At 48.1% G+C, this 21,864-nt stretch overlaps 1 protein-coding gene across 2 annotated transcripts in view; it reads left to right on the top strand.

Annotated features, from left to right (window-relative positions):
- Positions 1-21,864, top strand: part of LOC145339760 (patatin-like phospholipase domain-containing protein 6) — a 77,942-nt gene that overhangs the window by 17,079 nt on the left and 38,999 nt on the right. For both annotated transcript variants that reach the window (XM_080184288.1, XM_080184287.1), the window contains exons 7-17: positions 302-425; positions 4,050-4,163; positions 6,813-6,888; positions 8,452-8,598; positions 9,257-9,320; positions 11,047-11,215; positions 12,636-12,818; positions 13,409-13,527; positions 15,142-15,298; positions 16,360-16,476; positions 18,041-18,110. In XM_080184288.1, the coding sequence (XP_080040414.1) occupies positions 302-425; positions 4,050-4,163; positions 6,813-6,888; positions 8,452-8,598; positions 9,257-9,320; positions 11,047-11,215; positions 12,636-12,818; positions 13,409-13,527; positions 15,142-15,298; positions 16,360-16,476; positions 18,041-18,110 (1,340 nt within the window). The remainder of the gene's footprint in view (positions 1-301; positions 426-4,049; positions 4,164-6,812; positions 6,889-8,451; positions 8,599-9,256; positions 9,321-11,046; positions 11,216-12,635; positions 12,819-13,408; positions 13,528-15,141; positions 15,299-16,359; positions 16,477-18,040; positions 18,111-21,864) is intronic.

The following is a 21,864-nucleotide window of genomic DNA, read 5'->3' as shown; positions in this document are numbered from 1 at the left end:
GTCAGCCGATAACCGAATGTGGGTGAGATTCCAATCGGATCAGCCATGATCCTATTGAATGGGAGAGCAGTCTGGAGGGGCCGAGTGGCCACCTCCTACTTGACATGTTTGTGTGTGAAAAGCAGAAGGTTATTGGTACGAAGTACCCTTGTGTTGTTTGAAGGGATTGTAGTGTGTTAACTTCTCCAGATGTGTTGTAACTGTCTCTTCCAGGAAGTTATTCCACCGCAACAGCCACCGCTGTTCTTCACTTCCTCCTGGCAGGCTGGTTCTCTGTAATATCTTCCTTTTTAATTTGCAGGCAGGCTGACCGATCAGACTGCACCTATATCGTCCTAAACGGGCGCCTGCGATCTGTCATCCGAAAGGCCAACGGCAAGAAAGAACTCGTAGGAGAATACGGGCGTGGAGATCTGATTGGAGTGGTAATTGGTTCGCTCCCTGGCTTTCACAGGAGTGTCTGTATTTGGGTTGGGGGACAGGGGAGTGGGATTAAACTAATGTATCAGTTAACAGTCAGGTGACCTAGGATTCTAGCATCCCTACAGTGCAGAATGAGGCCATCAAACCCAACAATCCCACTCAGGCCCTTTTAACCCATGTATTTACCCTGCTAATCCCCTGACACTAATGGGCAATTTAAGAACTAGCAGCAGGAGTAATCTTTCTGGCCCCTCGAGCCTGCTCCGCTATTCAATAAGATCATGGTTGATCTTTTCGTGGACTCAGCTCCGCTTACCCGTCCACTCACCACAACCCTTAATTCCTTTACTGTTCAAAAATTGATCTATCCCTGCCTAAAAAACATTCAATGAGGTAGCTTCAACTGCTTCACTGGGCAGGGAATTCCACAGATACACAACCCTTTGTGTGAAGAAGTTCCTCCTCAACTCAGTCCTAAATCTGCTTCCCCTTATTTTGAGGCAATGCCCCCCCCCCTAGTTCTAGTTTCACTCACCAGTGGAAACAACTTCCCTGCTTCTATCTTATCTATTCCCTTCATAATCTTGCATGTTTCTATAAGATCTCCCCTCATTCTTCTAAATCCCAATGAGTATAGCCCCAGTCTACTCAGTCTCTCCTCATGAGTCAACCCTCTCAACTCCGGAATCAAACTAGTGAATCTCCTCTGCACCCCCTCCAGTGCCAGTATATCTTTTCTCAAGTAAGGAGACCAAAACTGTACACAGTACTGCAGGTGTGGCCTCACCAGCACCTTATACAGCTGCAACATAATCTCGCTGGTTTTAAACTCCATCCCTCTAGCAATGAAGGACAAAGTTCCATTTGCCTCCTTAATTACCTGCATCACCTGCAAACCAACTCCTTGAGATTCCTGCACAAGGACATCCAGGTCCCTCTGCACAGCAGCATGCTACAATTTTTTTGCATTTAAATAAAATCCATTTTACTATTATTCCTACCAAAATGGATGACCTCACATTTACCAACATTGTACTCCATCTGCCAGACACTTGCCCACTCACTTAGATTATCTATATCCCTTTGTAGACTTTCAGTATTCTCTGCACACTTTGCTCTTCCACCCATCTTGGTGTCGTCTGTGAATTTTGACACACGATACTTGGTCCCCAACTCCAAATCATCTATGTAAATTGTAAACAATTGCAGTCCCGACACTGATCCCTAAGGCACACGACTAGTCACTGATCACCAACAGAAAAACACCCATTTACCCCCACTCTTTGCTTTCTGTTAGTTAACCAATCCTTAAACATGCTAATACATTCCCCTAAGACTGTGCACCTTTATCTTATGTAGCAGTCTTTGGTGCGGCACCTTGTCAAATGCCTTCTGGAAATCCAGATACACCACATCCACAGGTTCCCCATTGTCTACTGTACATGTAATGTTCTCAAAGCATTCCACCAAATTAGTCAAACATGACTCGCCCTTCATGAACCCATGCTGCGTCTTACCAATGAGACAATTTATATCCAGGTGTCTCGCTATTTCTTCCTTGATGATAGATTCAAGCATTTTCCCTCCTACAGAAGTTAAGCTAACCGGCCTATAGTTACCTGCCTTTAGCCTAGCTCCTTTTTTTTCGAAATTGTCGTCACGTTTGCTGTTTTCCAATCTGCGGGAGCTACCCTAGAGTCCAGCGAATTTTGGTAAATTACCACTGGTACTTTTGCTATTTTTCCCATCATCTCTTTTAGTACCCTAGGATGCATTCCATCAGGACCAGGAGAATTGTCTACCTTTAGCCCCATTAACTTGCTCAACACTACCTGTTTTGTGATAGCTTCTAGGTTCTCACCTGCCATAGCCTTCCTGTCATCAATTTTTCGTGTGTTATTTGTGTCTTCCACTGTGAAGACTGACACAAAATACCTCAGCCATTTTCTTATTTCCAGTTATTACATCCCCCTTCTCATCCTCTAAAGGACCAATGTTTACTTTCACGACTCTTTTTCGTTTTATATATTTGTAGAAACAAGTATTTACTATGGTCAATCCACCTAACCCTCACATGTTTGGAGTGTGGCAGAAAATACGAAGGAAACCCATGCAGACACGGGGAGAATGTGCAAACTCCACACAGACAGGAATCGAACTTGAGTCCCTGGTGCTGAGAGGCAGCCGTACCACTTGCTGGTGAAATGGTTGCGTGGATCAAGGTTCTCTAAGCCTGACACTCATATTTAATTACCATTTATCTCTTAGCAACAAAGGGCAGGTGTCTGTTTGTGCCGGTGCTCAGTGGCTGATGGGAAGTCCCCTCTTGTTGTCTTCCTCCCCTTATCCATTCCCTTCCTGGGCTCCACATTTGACATCATGCCCCCCCCCCGCGGCGTCACAGAGCAGCACTCAGCACATACTGAAAATACCCCCAGTCCAAACTGTGACTGAAGGATTGTTTGTGCTCCAGCTTCCTGCCTGCACGTTAATTCTGGACAGGAAGGGAAGCCCAGTTATTTCCCAGGTGTAAATTTCCCGACAAGTTTTGCAGCCCTGTCCACTATCGATGCGAGAAATCAAGCACAATACTGCGGATGCTGGAATCTGAAATAAAAACAAAGTGTCTGGAAAATCTCAGCAGGTCTGACAGCATCTTTGGAGAGAGAATAGAGCCAGCGTTTCCACAAGATTATGAGAAGCGTGGACAGAGTGGGTAGTGAGAAGCTTTTTCTCAGGGTGGAAGAATCAATTACTCGGGGGCACAGGTTTAAGGTGCGAGGGGCAGGGGTTAAAGGGGATGCATGAGGCTGATTTTTTTACACAGAGTAGTGGGTGCCTGGAACTCATTGCTGGGGGAGGTGGTGGAAGCAGATACGACAGTGACTTTTAAGGGACGGCTTGACAAATGCATGAATAGGTTGGGAATAGAGGGATATGTCCCTGGAAGGGTAGGGGATTTTAGTTCAATCGGGCAGCATGGTCGGTACAGGCTTGGAGGGTCGAAGGGCCTGTTCCTGTGCTGTAATTTTCTTTGTTCTTTGTCTTGCGTCTGGATGACCCTTCATAGAAACCCTACAGTGCAGAAAGAGGCCATTGGCCCATCGAGTCTGCACTGACCACAACCTCGAATAGAGCCAACATTGAGTCTGGATGGCCCTTTGTTCAAGACTTGAATGGTTGGCTCAATTCTCTCTCTCTCTCTCTCCTGCTGAGATTTTTCCGGCATTTTCTGTCTTTGTGTGCGTTTTGATGTGGTGTAATCTCGATCCTTTGGGAAGTAACATGAATGGCCTTTTATTGAGAGCAGACGTTTAGTTTTGATGGGCTGACTGAAATATAAATGGTTTCATTTCAGCTGGGCCACTTCTTAATTCTCAAAACCATTTGGAAGAGATTGTTTTAGGCAATCCAGTTTTACACCACGCATCAGACTGAATAAATCCCAGTGAAATTGCCTAGTTGTGGTGATGGATGTGAGGTGCATCTGTTATGATGCCCAAGGTATCGTGTTTGTATTGGGAGGAGCTGGCCTGACCCGAGGCTCCTCTCTCTGCCTGTCCGCTGTCACCTCTTTGTAATTTAAGGGTCATTTTGGAGCTGAACTTTCTTCACTTCCTCCTCAGGTTGAAGCTCTAACGCACCAGCCCCGAGCCACCACGATGCATGCTGTTCGTGACTCTGAACTAGCCAAGCTTCCAGAGGGAACACTGAACAATATCAAGAGGAGGTATCCTCAGGTGGGTGGCAACATTCACACTGGTTTCCTTAAAATATGTCAAGCTCCCTCTGGCAGAGTTCCAAATATCTTCTTGTCTCAGCTCTTGTGTGTCCAAAATGTACAGTGTCACGCATTCATAGAATCCTACCGTGCAGGAGGAGGCCATTTGGCCCATCATGTCTGCACTGACCACAATCTCACCCTATCCCCACAACCCCATGCATTTACCGCGAGCTAGTTCCCCTGACGCTAAGGGGCAATTTAGCATGGTCAATCTATCTAACCTGGATGTCTTCCTCCTGTGGGAGAAAACTGAAGGAAACCCACGTAGACACGGGGAGAATGTGCAGACACCATACAGACAATGAAGCCAAGCCAGGAATCAAATCTGTGTCCCTGGCACTGAGAGGCAGTAGTGCTAACCACTGTGCCAGGCATCTTCCTCCGGTGGTCTGTGTCATTGTGTCATCCATTTAGAGATAGGTGACACAATGGCACAGAGAGGATGCCCATAACTGCTCCACAGTTTGCTGTTTTGTATCCATGCTAGTGGGAATGGAAGCTCCCAGCGTTATTTCACTGATGGCAGTGACTATCCGCGTTCTTTGTATTGTCCTGGCCCTCAGGAGTTTGCAGAACTGTGAAGCAATTGGAAAGGAACAGGCTGGGTTTCACTCTGCTGGAGAGAATATCACACACAGTCAGTGAAAATCCCATTTCCATAGCTCTCATCAGATTCTGTTGTAACCTCATTCCTCCTGCAGCCCTAACAAACATATTAATGTGTGGGAGTGCCCAGGCACTTTACTGAGGCACATTATAAGGAGGCAGTGGTATTACCACTGGACTGATAACCCAGAGATCCAAGGCGATGCTCTGAGAACTTGATTTCCAATCCTACCACAGCAGATGGTGAAATTTGAATTCAATAAAATTTGGAATTAGAAGTCTACTGATGACCATGAAACCATTGTCGATTGTCGTTAAAAACCCATTTGGTTCACTAATGTCCTTTAGAGAAGGAAATCTTACCCAGCCTGGCCTACATGTGACTCCAGACCTACAGCGATGTGATGACTCTCAAATTCCCTCTGAAATAGGGAGTCAATAAATGCCAGCCTAGTCAGTGACGCCCAGCTTCTGTAAAAATTAATTTCAAAAAATCTCTAGCCTTAAGGTCACAAGGGTAAGTGGGAGACCTTCAAAGATGGCAGCAGTGGTTAGCACTGCTGCTTCACAGCGCCAGGGATCCAGGTTCGATTCCCAGTTTGAGTCGCTGTCTGTGAGTCTGCACATTCTCCCCATGTCTTGTATGTAGCTCTCTGAAATGTACAGTTTTGTAGATTCATAGAATCCCTACAGTGCAGAAGGAGGCCATTTGGCCCATCGAGTCTGCACTGACCACAATCCCACCCAGGGCCTATCCCCATTACCCCATGCATTTACCCTGCTAATCCCCCTAGCACGAAGGGGCAGTTTAACATGGCCAATCCACCTAACCCGCATGTCTTTCCGCATGTGAGAGGAAACTGGGGCACCTGATTTCCTCCCATATTACAAAGATGTGCAAGTTAGGTTAATTGGCCATTTTAAACTGCCCCTTAGAGATGGGGGATTAGTGGGGTTATGGGAATATATGGGTTATAGGGATTCTATAATTATATGACTCTCTGATTCTCGGGAGTGATATTTATCTCTGAATCCCATTCTGATGTTTTTGGCAAGTTGATGGCCTCATTAAGGGCCATCATTCATCATGTCTTCCATTCCTAAAGGGCACTACAGTTTTCTCGGTGATACTGTGCTCGAGGACTCGCCTAGCTTGCTCAAGCCCCTGTTATGATCTGCTGGCTAACTTTAGATAAATGGGTGGGAGTTACTAGAACTGGGGATATAGTTTTAAAAACAAATGGTCTCCCTTTTAAGACAAGATGAGGAGAATGTTCTTTTCCCTTAGAGCTGTGGAGTTCACTTCCGCAAAAAGTTTATTTATTCTCGTCTCAAGTTGGCTTACATTAACACAGCAATGAAGTTACTGTGAAAATCCCCTAGGCGCCTGTTCGGGCACATTGAGGGAGAATTTAGCACGGCCAGTCCATCTAACCAGCACGTCTTTTGGACTGTGGGAGGAATCCGGAGGAAACCCATGCAGACGCGGGGAGAACGTGCAGACTCCACACAAACAGTGACCCAAGCTAGGAATCGAACCCGGGTCCCTGGCACTTGATTTAGCAGTGCTAACCGCTGTACCACCGTGCCATCGTGGTCAACGGAGGTGATGAAGTGGCAGAATCTTAACCCCGTGTCTTCGGGGGATGTCACTGAGGGATAGCAGGAAAATGAGAAAGAGTAGACTACAAAAGTTGAGTCCTTGAGTGACACTGGGGAGATTGGGGGCTTGGGAGGGGGAGGAGTAGGTGATGAGGGGTTGGGGGGAGGAGTAGGTGGTGACGGGTTGGGGGGGGGAGGTGGGGTGAGGTGGTGAAGCTTCGGAGCAGGGATTGGTAGCCCTTACTGAAGATGCTGTTGCTATGTACGTGATGGGGAGTAGCCAGCTCGCGCACAAACTGTCCCATAGAGCAAGTTCAGGAAGCACAGCTTTCCTGAGTTGTGAAGACCTCTACATGATTAATGTTAAATTATTTTGCCAAACTGTTTCTGATTGCAGGTGGTGACACGGCTGATTCATCTGCTGGGTCAGAAGATCCTGGGGAACCTGCAGCAAGTGCATGGGACGTTCCCAGGTACGCCCCTCAGCCCCGGCTCCCCCCTCGGCCCTGGCTCCCTGAATTCATTTCAAACCTGAAATACTTGGTGTCCAATTGCTTCCTTTCCCACCTCGGCAACCTCCTTAGAACATAAGGATTTGTGTAGTACATCAGCCCGAGCCCTACCAGGAGCCAGCAACTTTAATCGACTGATGTGTGACTGTCCAGAGCGCTGTGAGGTTAGAGCTGAGCGGTGTTTCGCTGGCCGAGACTTTGCCACCTCACAATGCCCTCGGCCCACCCCAACTGTTCTTGAATCAGCGACATTCACCTTCCGAAAACAAAAGCTACTTGAGAGCAAATAATTGTGAAGTTTTTTTACGAAATTGTGCCTCAGGGCTTTTGGAGTAGTAATGTTATCTGCATGGAGCGGATGGGTGGCGGGAGGGGGGGCTACGAGGGACTGTAGTAACCCAGTAGTAGGTGTAGTAAGATCCTTCCACAACCTCAGCCACCTGGAAGGGCAGCAAGTGCAAGGAAACACTGTGATGATATATGTACGTATTTATAGTTTTGTGTTTAAATACACTGTGTCGGTAAAGGTAGAGCTGTGTCTGCGTGTCCAGTGTTAATAAGCTCATGAGACATGGGAGCAGAATTAAGCCGTTTGGCCCATCGAGTCCTTTCTGCCATTTGATCAGGGCTGATATACTCCTCATCCCCATATTCCCGCCTTCTCCCCATAACCCTTCAACCCATTACCAATTAAAAATCAGTCTCACTCCTCCTTAAATTTACTCACTGTCCCAGCATCCACCGCACTTCAGGACAGTTAATCAAAGGTTCATGAAGGCAGCTCACCACAACTTGTCAAGGAATAATTAAGGATGGGCAGTAAATGCAGGTCTAGTTAGCAGCACCCACATCCCGTAAATAAATCTCCATCCCTACTGATCTGATTTGATTTATTATTGTCACGTGTGTTAGTATACAGTGAAAAGTATTGTTTCTTGTGCACTGTGCAGCAAAGCATACCGTTCGTAGAGAAGGAAAGGAGAGAGTGCAGAATGTTACGGTCATAGCTAGGATGTAGAGAAAGATCAACTTAATGCAAGGTAGATCCATTCAAAAGTCTGAGCAGCAGGGAAGAAGCTGTTCTTGAGTCAGTCGGTACGTGACCTCAGACTTTTGTATCTTTTTCCCAATGGAAGAAGGTGGAAAAGAGAATATCCAGGATGCGTGGAGGTCCTTGATTATGCTGGCTGCCTTATCAAGGCAGCAGGAAGTGTAGACAGAGTTAATGGTTAAGAGGCTTGTTTGTTTGGGCTATGTTCACGACCTTCTGTAGTTTCTTGCGGTCTTGGGCAGAGCAGGAGCCATACCAAGCTGTGATACAACCAGAAGACATGCTTTCTATGGAAGTTGAGAGTCGTAGCAGATATGCTGAATGTCCTTAGTCTTCTGAGAAAGTAGAGGCATTGGCTTTAAAAGTAAAGTTTATTTATTAATCACAAGTGAGGCTTACATTAACACTGCAATGTGGTTACTGTGAAATTCCATAATGAGCTTGTTTTTGAGTGTCTCAATTCTCCTTTTCAGGCACTGGTATTGGACTGTCAACAGCGAGCAGCGCAGACGTAACGAATCCAACCAGCAACCTTTCCACTGTGGCTGTGCTTCCCGTCTGTGACGAGGTGCCGATTGCAGCCTTCACCATGGAGCTGACGCATGCACTCAATGCAATCGGTCAGTGGGAGTCCAGTACCCAGTGCAGGTTCCCGGGCTTCTGTCAGCTAAAGGCGTCGGGTTTAATCCGAGCGTGGCTCTCCGAAACTCCTGTCGACACAAGAACAGTGAAATGGAATGCTTTTTAAAAATTACCCGTGCACGGGAGTAGCTGGCAGGCTCGGTATTTGTTCCCCATTCCTAATTGCCCTTGGATCACTCGGCCATTTCAGAGGGCAGCTAAGTGTCAGCCACATCACCCTGGGTCTGGAGTGCTTCAGTTGCGCAGTGATTAGTGCGTGTATGCCAGCGGGCTATTGTACTGCATGGGGCGTCACAGCTGTGTCCAATCTATCCTTAAGGGCATTTAAATGGTCATTGGATAAACATTTGGATGATATTGGAATAGTGTAGATTAGATAGGCTTCAGATTGGTTTCACAGGTCGGCGCAACATCGAGGACTGGGCTTGTGTTGTATTGTTCTGTGTTCACCCAGTGTCTTGTACATGACTTCCTTTAGCAGAAAACTCTGCGGTGAAGTGTTGGGAGGGGTGTGTGGGGTGGGGGGGTGGAGTTCTATCCAGTTTTCTTGCCTCAAGATGCTCTAATGTTGCCCTGTTTACCTGAAAGAACCAATGTGCACAATAACTCTGACCTGCTGTCTGTGTAACTTGACAGGTCCCACACTACTGATGACCAGTGATATTATTAGGCAGCGCCTAGGTGCATCAGCTCTGGACAGGTAAGAATGCTGCATAAGAATTTGTCGTATAATGTCATTTACTCTGTACAAGCATTGCTAGTTTTTGGGTTGAGTTGGTATCTAGTAGGATCTGATTTGAGATTAATTAGATTCAGTTGTGGTTTCTTGCTATAACTTTATCCATAATGGAGTCTAATGCCAGTTGAATCCAAACTTTTTTCTCCAAGATCTATCAAGTGATGGATTTTCAATCAGTGTGTGTATCCCATCTCGGGGAAGGTGGGATGAGCTACCATCCTCCTCATATGGTTTTCTTCATAGAATGTACAGTGCAGAAGGAGGCCATTTGGCCCATCAAGTCTGCGCCGACCACAATCCCATCCAGGCCTTATCCCCATAACCCCACGCTTTTACCCTAGCTAGTCCCCTTGACAACATTAAGGGGCAATTTTATCATGGCCAATCCACTTAACCTGCACATGTTTGAGTGTGGGAGGAAACTGGAGCACCCGGAGGAAACCCATGCAGAGAATGTGCAAACACACAGTGACCCCAAGCCGGGAATCGAACCTGGATCCCTGGCGCTGTGAGGCAGCTGAGCTAACCACTGTGTCACTGTGCTTCGGAGGAATTTTTTAATTTCCTTTGGAATTTGTTGTTTTTGTTTCTTATTTATTCAACATCCTTGTCCAAGAGTTTCATTGCCCAGCCTGTCTAGTCTTTTTGAGCATGTATATCTATTCATAAATGGGAGCAGAACCATTGAACCACAGAATCCCTACAGTGCACAACTCTCTGACCGAGCACCTTACCCAGACCCAGGGTCACCCGTAGGACGCACATTTAACATGACCAATCCACAATCTACACCTTTGGACACCAAAGGACAATTTAGCATGACCAATCCACCAAACCGGCGCATCTTTTGATAGTGTGGGAGGAAACCAGAGTGTAAAACTGATGCAGAATTAGTCCCAAAAAAAGTTCTAATTCATACTTCTAGGGTCATAGACAGCCGAATTCCAGAATGCCAAGTATAGCCACTGAGGAATAGATATCTTTTGATTGACTTTCTTATTGACTGCATGTAATGATTAATAGCGCTGAGTCCTTGTCCAGTGTATTAATGATCCTATGTGTAACATCATGGTGACTTATTATCATGACCACAGAAGTAAAGGGTGAGGGATGATATGTATTTAAGTGGTTGCATGATTGCTTTAAGAGCAGGTCACATAAATTGATGATGATGATGTCATTTGGCCCCTTGAGCCTGCTTTGCCATTCAGTAAGTTCATGGCTGATCTGTTTGTGTTGAGTTCCACATTCCCCATTTACCCCTGATGACCTTTGATTCCCTTCCCGACAAGAATCTACCTGCCGTCACCTTAAAAAATATTCAGTGACCCCCGCCTCCACTGCCTTCTGAGGCAGAATTCCAGAATGGCAAAACTCTGAGAAAAATTCTCCTCTCCTCTATCCTGTAAGCGTGACCCGTAATTTTAAATCAGTGCCCCCCCCCACCCCACCACCGACTCACCTACAAGAGGAAACGTACTTCCCACGTCCACCTTATCGAGACGGTTCAGGAGCTTATTGACATCAATCAGGTCCACTGTCCTGGGAGCTTGTACCCTTTGTGATTCCAACCTGAGTACCCAGTCTCGGAACCCAGTCCATCTCCCACAGCCTTTTTGCGTAACTACAGGAGTGCTATCACCGACACTGCATTGTGGCCGTTGCCTTTCTGTCTCCTTTTATGCAGCATCCACGAATACCGTCTCTCGGGCTGGCTGGCCCAGCAAGAGGACATCCATCGGATCGTCCTGTACCAAACTGACTACGGCATGACACCCTGGACCCAACGCTGCATTCGGCAAGCCGACTGCATCCTTATCGTCGGACTAGGAGACCAGGAGCCCAGCTTGGGAGAGGTAAGCATAGAATCCCTACAGAACCACAGGCTCCCCGCAGGGTCGCGGAATCCCCACAGGGTCGTACAATTCGGATGACACCATTCCACCCGGCAAGACTACGCTGACTCTATCTGACAGACTGTTTTACCCAGGCACTCTCCCCTGCCCTTTCCCTTAATAGCTTATCTCCCTAACTTGCATATCTTGGGACACTAAGGGGCAATTTAGCATGGCCAATCCACCTAACCCACACGTCTTTGGACTGTGGGATGAAACGGGAGCACCCAGAGGAAACCCATGCAGACACAGGGAGAACGTGCAGACTCCAAGTGGACAGTGACCCGAGCCAGGAATCGAACCCTTGTCCCTGGTGCTGTGAGGCAGCAGTGCTAAGCACTGTGTTACCTGTATGAGTGTACACGCCAAACAGTGAACATTTTTAAATCATGTATGGGCAAGTTTGGAAATGATGTGGGTATGCTGGCGTTGGACTGGCGTAAACACAGTAAAAAGTCTGACAACACCAGGTTTTAGTCCAACCTATTTATTTGATAATATTCTCACTAGCTTTCGAGGGGACAGCCTCTTCGTCAGGTGAATGGAGAGTTCTGGCCTCAGACAGAGCATATAAAGCACAGACAGTTTAGAGATTACTGATTAAAAATTTTAATCAGTAATCTCTAAACTGTCTGTGCTTTATATGCTCTGTCTGAGGCCAGAACTCTCCATTCACCTGACGAAGAGGCTGTCCCCTCGAAAGCTAGTGAGAATATTATCAAATAAATAGGTTGGACTAAAACCTGGTGTTGTCAGACTTTTTACCAAGTTTGGAAAGTCAGCAACTTGCATTTCTGTAGCACCTTGAACACAAGAAACTGTCCTTGGGGCTTCACAAAGGCGTAATCAGATAAAGCTCTGACATGCCAAAGAAGATATTAGAGAACATAAGATCTAAGAACAGAATTAGGCCATTCGGCCCACCGATTTGCACTGCCGTTCAATTATGGCTGATAAGTTTCCCAACACCATTCTCTGGCCTTTCTCTTGTAACCTTTGACCCCATTGCCTCTCAGTATCCTGTAAGTTTCAATTAGATCCCCCCCTCATCCTTCTAAACTCCGAGTACAGATCCAGAATCCTCAAATGCTCCTCATAATTCAAGCTTTTGGGAAGAATGACCAGCAGATTGGTCAGCAAGGTAGATTTGAGCATCTGGAACATCCCATTTTGTACTTGGAGCCAGCTGTGCTACATAACAAACAGAGGCTTGTGGACTGAGACATAGTATACTCTTCCAATAATGTGCTGTCTTACACATGCACCTTCTTCTGATGTACTCTTGCTATTCTCTCTCTGTTTCTCTCTAACGTTGAGTGTGGCTCTGCACCACTGGTCGGTGCACCAAGAATTTATCTTCCTCTGTTCTCCCCATATGCAGCTGGAGCAGATGTTAGAGAACACAGCTGTCCGAGCACTGAAGCAGCTCATCCTTTTGCACAAGGAAGACGGTCCCAGCCCTTCCCGGACTGTGGAATGGCTGAACATGAGGAGCTGGTGCTCTGGCCATTTCCACATCAAGTGTCCTCGCAGGATCTTCTCACGTCGGAGCCTGCAGAAGTTGGTAGGTGTGTGAGGGCAAGAGCGCAGGACTGGAGTTGAGTGGCGTTGGAAGCGCAGGACTGGGGTTGGGTGGACGACGGGAGCCCAGGACTGGGGTTGGGTGGGCGACGGGAGCCCGGAACTGGGGTTGGGTGGGCGACGGGAGCCCGGAACTGGGGTTGGGTGGGCGGCGGGAGCCCGGAACTGGGGTTGGGTGGGCGGCGGGAGCCCGGAACTGGGGTTGGGTGGGCGGCGGGAGCCCGGAACTGGGGTTGGGTGGGCGGCGGGAGCCCGGAACTGGGGTTGGGTGGGCGGCGGGAGCCCGGAACTGGGGTTGGGTGGGCGGCGGGAGCCCGGAACTGGGGTTGGGTGGGCGGCGGGAGCCCGGAACTGGGGTTGGGTGGGCGGCGGGAGCGCAGGCTGGACGAGGGCAGGGGAATGGGAATGACTGAATTATTGTAGGTGAGTGACTGGGGGGAGATGGATTCAGGAATTTGGCAGTGGGGTTGGGTAACTGATGGACTGGAGCTAGCGGTGTTACAGATGCAAGAATGTCAGTTTGGGGAGTTGGGGGTTCAATGGGGAAGGTAGTAATGATCATTCCTGTTTCAGGGGGAGATGTACGAAAAATTATTTCTCAAAACGCCTGATCGACACAGTGACTTCTCCCGATTGGCTCGAATCCTCACTGGGAATACAATCGCGTTGGTGCTAGGAGGAGGTGGAGCCAGGTAACCAGAGAAAAATGCTAACCTGGAGACTTCAATAACAGTGAGAGGCAGTGACTGGAGATGGCTACACAACACCTTGACACGATACCCATTTACCACCCATGGTTATTCAGTGCTTTCCTGTTGAGTTAGCACACAGACTCACTCAGCCACATCCTGTCTGTTTTAACGATGGAACACTTTCCAGCACCAATTCTTTGGGAAATTGATTTGATTTATTATTGTCACATGTATACAGTGAAAAGTACTGTTTCTTGCGTGCTATACAGACAGAGTATATCGTTCGTTGTAAAGGAAAGGAGAGAGTGCAGAATGTAGTGTTACAGTCATAGCTAGGGTGTAGAGAAAGATCAACTTAATGCGAGGTAGGTCCATTCAAAAGTCTGACGGCAGCAGGGAAGAAGCTGTTCTTGAGTCGGTTGGTGCGTGACCTCAGACTTTTGTATCTTTTTCCTGATGGAAGAAGGTGGAAGAGAGAATGTCCGGGGTGTGTGGGGTCCTTAATTTTCCAAGGCAGCGGGAAGTGTAGCCAGAGTCAATGGATGGGAGGCTACTTTGAGTGATGGATTGGGCTACATTCATGACCTTTTAGTTTTTTGTGATTTTGGGCAGATCAGGAGCCATACCAAGCTGTGTTACAACCAGAAAGAATGCTTTCTATGGTGCATTTGTAAAAGTTGGTGAGAGTCGTAGCTGACATGCCAAATTTCCTTAGTCTTCTGAGAAATTGGGAACATGTACTTAAGAGCAGTGCCAAAATATCTTAGATTTGTCATGTATCTCAAAATCTAGCTCAGAATCCTGACTGAATTTCCTTCACCATTCCCTGAATGTGTCTGTCAGTGGTTGGCCTACATGTAGGGGCTGAGTTCTCACTTCCTTCTCCCACTTTCCGCTTGTGCACAGACCTCCCACCCTGGCACCTGGCCTGTTCATATCCGTCCCGGCTTTGGGCAAATGTCTTCAGTCCCGTGACCTTTGATTGACATTTAAGTTTTTTTATTTATTAGTGTCACAAGAAAGGCTTCCATTAACATTTCAATGAAGTTACTGTGAAAATCCCCTATTCGCCACGTTCCAGCGCCTGTTTGGGTACACTGAGGGAGAATATCTCATGGTCAATGCACCCTAACCAGCACATCTTTCAGAATTTGGGAGGAAACCGGAGCACCTAGAGGAAACCCGCGCAGACATGGGGAGAACATGCAGACTCTGCACAGTTACCCAAGCCAGAATCGAACCCAAGTCCAACTTAGTGCCTAATGAAGTAAATATGAAGTTAAATATTTGTGTTCAATTAAGTTTGATGCCTTTCTACCTCATTCTCTCTCCCTGGCTACCCCTCCCTCTCTCTCCGTGCCTCCCTTTCCCTCCCTCACTGTGCTTCCCTCTCCCTCTCTCTTCCTCCCTCTCCCTGTCTCTTCCTGCCGCCTCCTCTCTGTGTCTCATCCCTCTCTCTCTCCCTCTGTCTCCTCCCTCTCCCTCTCCTTCCCTCTCCCTCTTTCTCTCTGCCCCTCTCTCTCTCTCTGTCTCCTTCTCTCTGTCTCTGCCCCTCCCTCTCTCGCCATGTCTCTCTCTCCCTGCTTCCCTCTCCCTCCCTCTCTCTTTCTCCAGGGGGTGCTCACATGTGGGTGTGTTGAAGGCCATGGAGGAGATTGGGATCCCAGTCGATATTATTGGAGGAACTTCCATTGGTTCATTTATTGGGGCGCTGTACGCGGAGGAGCGGAGTGCGGTGAGGACCAAGCAGAGAGCCAGAGAGTGGGCAAATGTGAGTCTCAGTCCGTGTTCCTAGATTTACATCCATTTATCCTCCGCATTGTTCATACGGCAGCATCGGAGAGACTTCATTGAGAACAAACACTTGTGATGTTAGATGATTTAACTGCCTGTATGTCAAACTGGAATGAAGTAATACTGGTGGTCAAAATAATGCTTTTGAATTGAAACCGTTCCAGATCATGGCAGTGGGTGAAAAAATGTTCATTGTGGTAAAAGCAGGCAGGACTGAACTTACTGATCTGAAAATTTAATGCAAAATTAATCAAATCCAATGAAAAACCTTTTGAATTTGATGTAAATATACGGAGTACGTGATCAGTTTGTGTCTCCTAAGAACACAAACCCATTACATACTTGTCACAAAAATACAAACCACTAAAGAAAAGAGGCAGGGCACAAAGGGGACATGTCCCTTCTCTGTCTGACCCCAAAAAACCAACCCATTTCCCACCGGATACCCCCCAAATGCTTTTGGCCACTGCCGACCTTGTGAACTTTCACCCTCAAAATGGGGTCACAGTGGGGAAAGATTTGGGAAGTAAGTTGCTGCATAGGAGTTGCAGCCATCCCTATCCCAGGTGGCAGTCTCACCCCGGTGTTCCTCCAACCATTTCTTCGACCTACCTTGTAATGTTAATATCGTCTCTTTAAAATACTGTCAGAGACAGTGATTGACAGTCAGGCTTGATGGGCCAAATGGCCTAACCCTGCTGCAGCTTTCTATTCCTGGGAATCAATGTTCGAATCCTGTCATGGAAGATGGTGGAATTTGAATTGATGTTTTTTTTTAAATCTGGAATTAAGAATCTACTGATGACCGTGAAACTGTAGTCCATTGACGGAAAAACCCATCTGGGTGACTAATGTCCTTTAGGGAAGGAAATCTGCCGTCCTTACCCGGTCTGGCCTACATGGGACTCCAGAGCCATAGCAACGTGTTTGACTCTCAATTACCCTCGGGCAACTAGGGATGGGCAATAAATGCTGGCGCAGCCAGTGACACCCATTGCACAGGAACAAATAAAGAATAATGATCACTCTTTTCCGCAGGCGATGAACTCTGTCTTCAAAACCGTGTTAGACCTGACCTACCCCATCACCTCCATGCTGTCTGGCTCCGCTTTCAACACCAGCATTGCAGATGTCTTTGAGGACAAACAAATTGAGGTAAGCTCTGAACCCGAACCGGCTCCCTGCGGGGAGGGAAACAGGCACACAGCCTTTGGCCGGTGTGTTCGGCAGGGGAGCGCTGTACTTCTACACAAACCTAGTGCAGCCCAGCTCACTTGGCCTGCTCACAGTTACAGGGCAGGGAGCCAGGGCAAAGTCGATGGAAATAGGCAAAAACGCTCTGGCCCCTGGAGTCTGAAACAGGAGCAGAGGAACGCAGAGAAACTCAGCAGGCCTGCCAGTCACTACCAGGAGAGAAACAGAAGCCATGCTTCAAAAGAGGGAGGACGTATTACTGTTGTAGAAACTGCAACAAGTAGTAACCTTAAGAACAAAAAGCAAATGGCTGGGGGTGAGAGGGAGAGGTGTGAATGGGTTTGCAAAAAGGCAATGCGTGCACAGGATATGTCAGAACAAAGGGGGTTAAGATGGAGGAGGAGAAAGTTCAGAATTTAAAGTTGCCAAACTCACCGTTCAAGCAGAATAGAGGAGCTGGAACGAGGCAAACCGATCATTTTAAAGCCGGTTATTCCCACCAGCCGGAGCCAGTTAATCACACCTGCCCCATCGCCCTGTGCGCCGGGGGAGCGCTGCCCCGTCGCCCTGTGCATTTGGGGAGCGCTGCCCTGTGTGCCGGGGGGAGCTGGAATCAGCCGGAGAGTACCCCACGCAGGAGGCCTTTTGGCCCAGTGTTTGTGCTAGCTAACTAAACAAGCTATCCAGTTGGTTCTTTTTGCAGCAGTTTGCTCTGCATTTTGCTCCCAGGTGTTTATCCGGTGTCTGTTGCTATTAAATCTGCCCCCTCCAGATCACCCTGTCCCACTGCATTCTCCTTGCCTCCCGTCTGGGTATCCTTGCTGAGCTGCATTCTGTCGTCTCATTGTGTAATGCACGGAGACACTAACCATCTGCTCCCCTCCAATACAAATAGTTGCTGAACCCTTGGCTACACGAGATCTCCAATGTGCTGCTTTTGCTGCTAGATGCAATGTCCCAGGTGGCCAGAGGCTGCCCTCCCCTCCGAGGGGGAGAGCTGAGGATCAGCACACCTCAGGCAAGGTCGAGAAGGTGGAGCCTTTATGAATAACTTTAACCAGTGCGGGAATTGAACCCGTGTTGTTGGAATCTCTCTCTCTCTAGCCAGCCATTCAGCACGGTAGCACAGTGGTAGCACTGCTGCCTCACAGCTCCAGGGACTTGGGTTCGATTCCCGGCTTGGGTCACTGTCTGTGTGGAGTTTGCACCTTCTCCCTGTGGGTCTCCTCTGGGTGCTCTGGTTTCCTTCTACACTCTGAAAGAGTACATTGGCAGTGCTAAACTCTCCCTCAGTGTAGCTGAACAAGAGTGTGGCGACGAGGGGATTTTCACAGTAGCTTCATTGCGGTGTTAATGTAAGCCTTAGTTGTGACACTCAGAAATAAACTTTAAACTTAAAAAAAAATTTTAACTGGGCTAAGTGGAAACTACAGCTTTTCACGAGTCATGACACTTCTGTCTCTCCCCTACCCCCACCCCTCGCTCTCTGCCACCGCCGCCTCCCTTACTCTCCCTTACCCCTCAGGACCTGTGGATCCCATATTTCAACGTGACAACCGACATCACTGCGTCTGCAATGCGAGTGCATAAGGACGGTAAGACTGTCTCTGTTAGCTGTGGCTCTGTCTCGTTTGATGTCTAAAATGATTTACTTTTGAGATCTTTGAGTACCCTGCCTCCTGCCCGTACTGAGAGGTCAGTTAAGCCAATAGTTTTGAGCCATTTAGTCCTTCTGTGGATTGAAGTAAGGTTCCAGCAGCATGGTGGCAGAGATTCTCTTGTGCAGTTACCCTCGTGAGTGTCTGGAGGTCTACCCCAACTTGAAAATTTCACACTTCAACTGGGTCCTTGTGGATCTGTGAGGGGAAGTTGCCCGGGACTCGCAGCTTACGGTCATTTTCACGTGGCTAAGAAAACATACTACAGTAAATCCCAACCACGGTCATTAGCGGAGAGTTCAGTGTCCCCTGTGTACAGTTTTACTGTTCTTTTTTCACTCTTCCCAGTATTTTAATAAGGTGACCATGAAGCCGTGGGATTGTCATTTAAGAAATCTCGACTAAGCTGGCATCAGAGAAAGGGTCCCTGCCGTCCTAGCCCTGCTCTGTCCTACATAACCGAGATGTGGAAATGCCGGCATTGGACTGGGGTGAACACAGTAAGAAGTCTCACAACACCAGGTTATTTGTAGCAAACGCCCACTAGCTTTCGGAACTGGCCATTCCTTCTTCAGGTGGATGGGAGTTCCCCCACATGAAGGAACAGCCAGTTCCGAAAGCTAGTGGCGTTTGCTACAAATAAACCTGTTGGACTTTAACCTGGTGTTGTGAGACTACATAACCGTCCCATAGCAACATGGCTGACTCTCGGCTAACCTCTGAAGCATCCTAGTAAGCCATTGAGTTCTGTTTAGACCAACGAGGGCTGTGCAATAAATGCTGGACTTGCCAGCGGTCACCCATGTCCTGAGAGGATTGATTTTCAAAGTCGCAAGTCAGCATCAAGTGGTGATGATCCCATCATAGTTTCTCCAGAGTTAAATAACTCGGCATGTTTTCACTGCTGAGCGCTCTTGAGGTTTGTCCAGCTGATGGACGAGGGCAGTGGGCAGAACAGTGGTTAGCACTGCTGCCTCACAGCGCCAGGGACCTGGGTTCGATTCCCAGCTTGGGTCACTGTGTGTATGGATTTCCTCCAGATGCCCTGGTTTTCTCCTACAGCCTAAAGATGTTCAGGTTAGGTGGATTGGCCATGTTAAATTGCCCCTTAGTATCGTGGGGACTAGCTTGGGTAAATGTCGTGTTATGGGGATAGGGCCTGTGATTGTGGTCGGTGCAGACTCAATGGGGCGAATAGCCTCCTTCTGCACTGTAGGGTTCTATGATTCCATGGTGTAGGTGCTGCAGTTTTGGCTGAGTGTCACCCTAGTGAGCTCACATATTAGGGATGGAGGGGTTTTCCTGGGATGGAGGCAATTGACACCCATACCTGTTCACTCTGCAGAAGCCTGATCGTTGCTGCACTGGTGCTGCCACGGACATGGTAGGGGAGCTCTGAACAGCGCTAGTCTTGGGTGGGGAGAGGGGGTGGTGGGAGTCTCGCAGTATTGCTGCTCCTGCAAGGAAGCACGGAGAGCTCTGGGATTAAACTTTCGGCTCAGAGTTTGATAGTGGGCAGCCAAGCGAACCAAACGGCTGGGAGATATTCCTGTACACTGTATAGAATCTCTACAGTGCAGGAGGAAACCATTCGGCCCATCGAGTCTGTACCAACTCAGCATCCCACTCAGGCCTTTATTAATCCCATATATTTATTCCACTAGTTTACCTACCGTGCACATCTTTGGACAGTAAGGGGCAATTTAGCATGGCCAATCCACCTAACCTGCACATCTTTGGACAGTGATAGGAAACCGGAGCCCCTGGAGGAAACCCACGCAGTCACGAGGAGGAAGTGCAGACTCCACACTGACAGTGATCCAAGGCTGGGAATTGAACCCGGGTCCCTGGCACTGAGGCAGCAGCACTAACCATTGTGCCACCGTGCTGCTCCCTATGGGAGTATAATAGACTCCTGGAGGTTTGCACTGATTTTGGGTTCCTTTGAGTTTGAGGGAAGGGAATGTAGAGGGGGGTAAGTTACTGGACACGCCATTGAGTGTTTGGCTGACTGTATTACAAAAGACTGGGAGTTACTATTGCAGCAAGCTGTCATCCTGTGAAATAGCTTAAACAATAAACAGGGCACAGTACTGGCAAAATATGGAGTAGATTTAAAATATTGAACCTGTACCTTCAAGTTCTAGGTTGGAATGCACTGTGAGCCAAAGTGAAGGTTCCAGCGCAGTTTACTGCAGTATATCTCCCCAGATGTCTGTACAGATAACAACTCATTCTGTCACCAGTTTCTGTCCCTTTTTCTGCATTTATTGCCCATCCCTAATTTATTATTTTTTATTCATTCGTGGGACGTGGGCATCGCTGGCTGGCCAGCATTTATTGCCCATCCCTAGATGCCTGAGGGCAGTTGAGAATCAGCCACGTTGCTGTGGCTCTGGAGTCACATGTAGGCCAGACCGGGTAAGGATGGCAGATTTCCTTCCCTAAAGGATGTTAGTGAACCGGTTGGGTTTTTCCAGTGATCGACTATGGTTTCATGGTGATCAGTAGATTCTTAATTCCATATATTTTTAATGAATTAAAATTCCACCAGCTGCCGTGGCAGGATTGAAACCCGAGTCCCCAGAATATTAGCTGAGTTTCTGGATTAATAGTCTGGTGATAATACCACTAGACCACCACCACCTCCCCTTTGCCCTGGAACTGAGTGTCTCACCCAACCATTTCAGAGGGCGTTTGAGAGTCAACTACATTGCTGTGGCTCTGGAGTCACATGTAGGCCAGACTGGGTAAGGATGGCAGATTTCTTTCCCTCAAGGCTATTAGGAAACGAGATGGGTTTTTTTTCCAACAATCGACAATAGTTTCATAGTTATTGGTAAACTCTCAATTCCAGATTTTTTGTAGAATTCAAATTCCACCATCTGCTGTGGCGGGATTCGAACCGCAGAGCATTACCTTGGGTCTCTGGATTGCTAGTTCAGTGACAAGACCACTGTGCCACTGTCTCCCCATATCTGACAGATATCGTACCGCAGTTCAGTATCAGTGGCCATTGGGTCAGAGATCTTGGTAGAGGCAGGGTAGTCGGGATGGAATTGTCATTGTAAATCTGTCTTTGCTTTGGATGTACCTGGACCAGGAAATTAACATCTTAAAATGCTACTGCTCTAACCATTAAGTTACTAAATCCACCTCTTTCAGCAATGTGATCTTGTAGCCGTTGCAAAAACTCTTTGCAAAGTGATCCTGCTGATGTTGTCCTGTCACAGTAACAGCGCTGGGGTTGGTCTTTAATTGGTTGCACGTTAAATCCGGCAGTGATTCACAGGAAGGAGGGTCAGTGAGGCTTAGTGGAGGAAGGTCAGTGAGACGCGAGGAGCAGTGAGACGTGGGGGGGGGGGGGGGTGGCGGGCGAGGGACAGTGACGCTGGGGGGTGCGGACGTGGGGCAAGGGGCAGTGAGGCGGGGGAGGGGCAAGGGGCAGTGAGGCGCCGGGGGGAGGCAAGGGGCAGTGAGGGTGATGTGCAGATGGAGGGACAAGCAGTAGGGAGGCATGGGATTCTGGCAGGTGGGAGACAGCAGGAAGGGGTAGGAATGACACGGGAAAGGGGTGCGTGATTCGGCAGGCAAGCGTGGGAGGGGCACACAAGGATGAGCTGCTGAGGGAGTAGCACACGGGGTGGGCAGCCACGCGACTGGGTTGCTGTAGTAATGGCGCAAACGGGCG

The sequence above is a fragment of the Carcharhinus amblyrhynchos genome, unplaced genomic scaffold, assembly GCF_965287045.1.
Source record: "Carcharhinus amblyrhynchos unplaced genomic scaffold, sCarAmb.v2.hapA scaffold_660, whole genome shotgun sequence".
NCBI classification, from domain to species: domain Eukaryota; kingdom Metazoa; phylum Chordata; class Chondrichthyes; order Carcharhiniformes; family Carcharhinidae; genus Carcharhinus; species Carcharhinus amblyrhynchos.
Note: the sequence above shows the minus strand (reverse complement) of the source record. Positions and strands in the feature narration are given on the sequence as shown.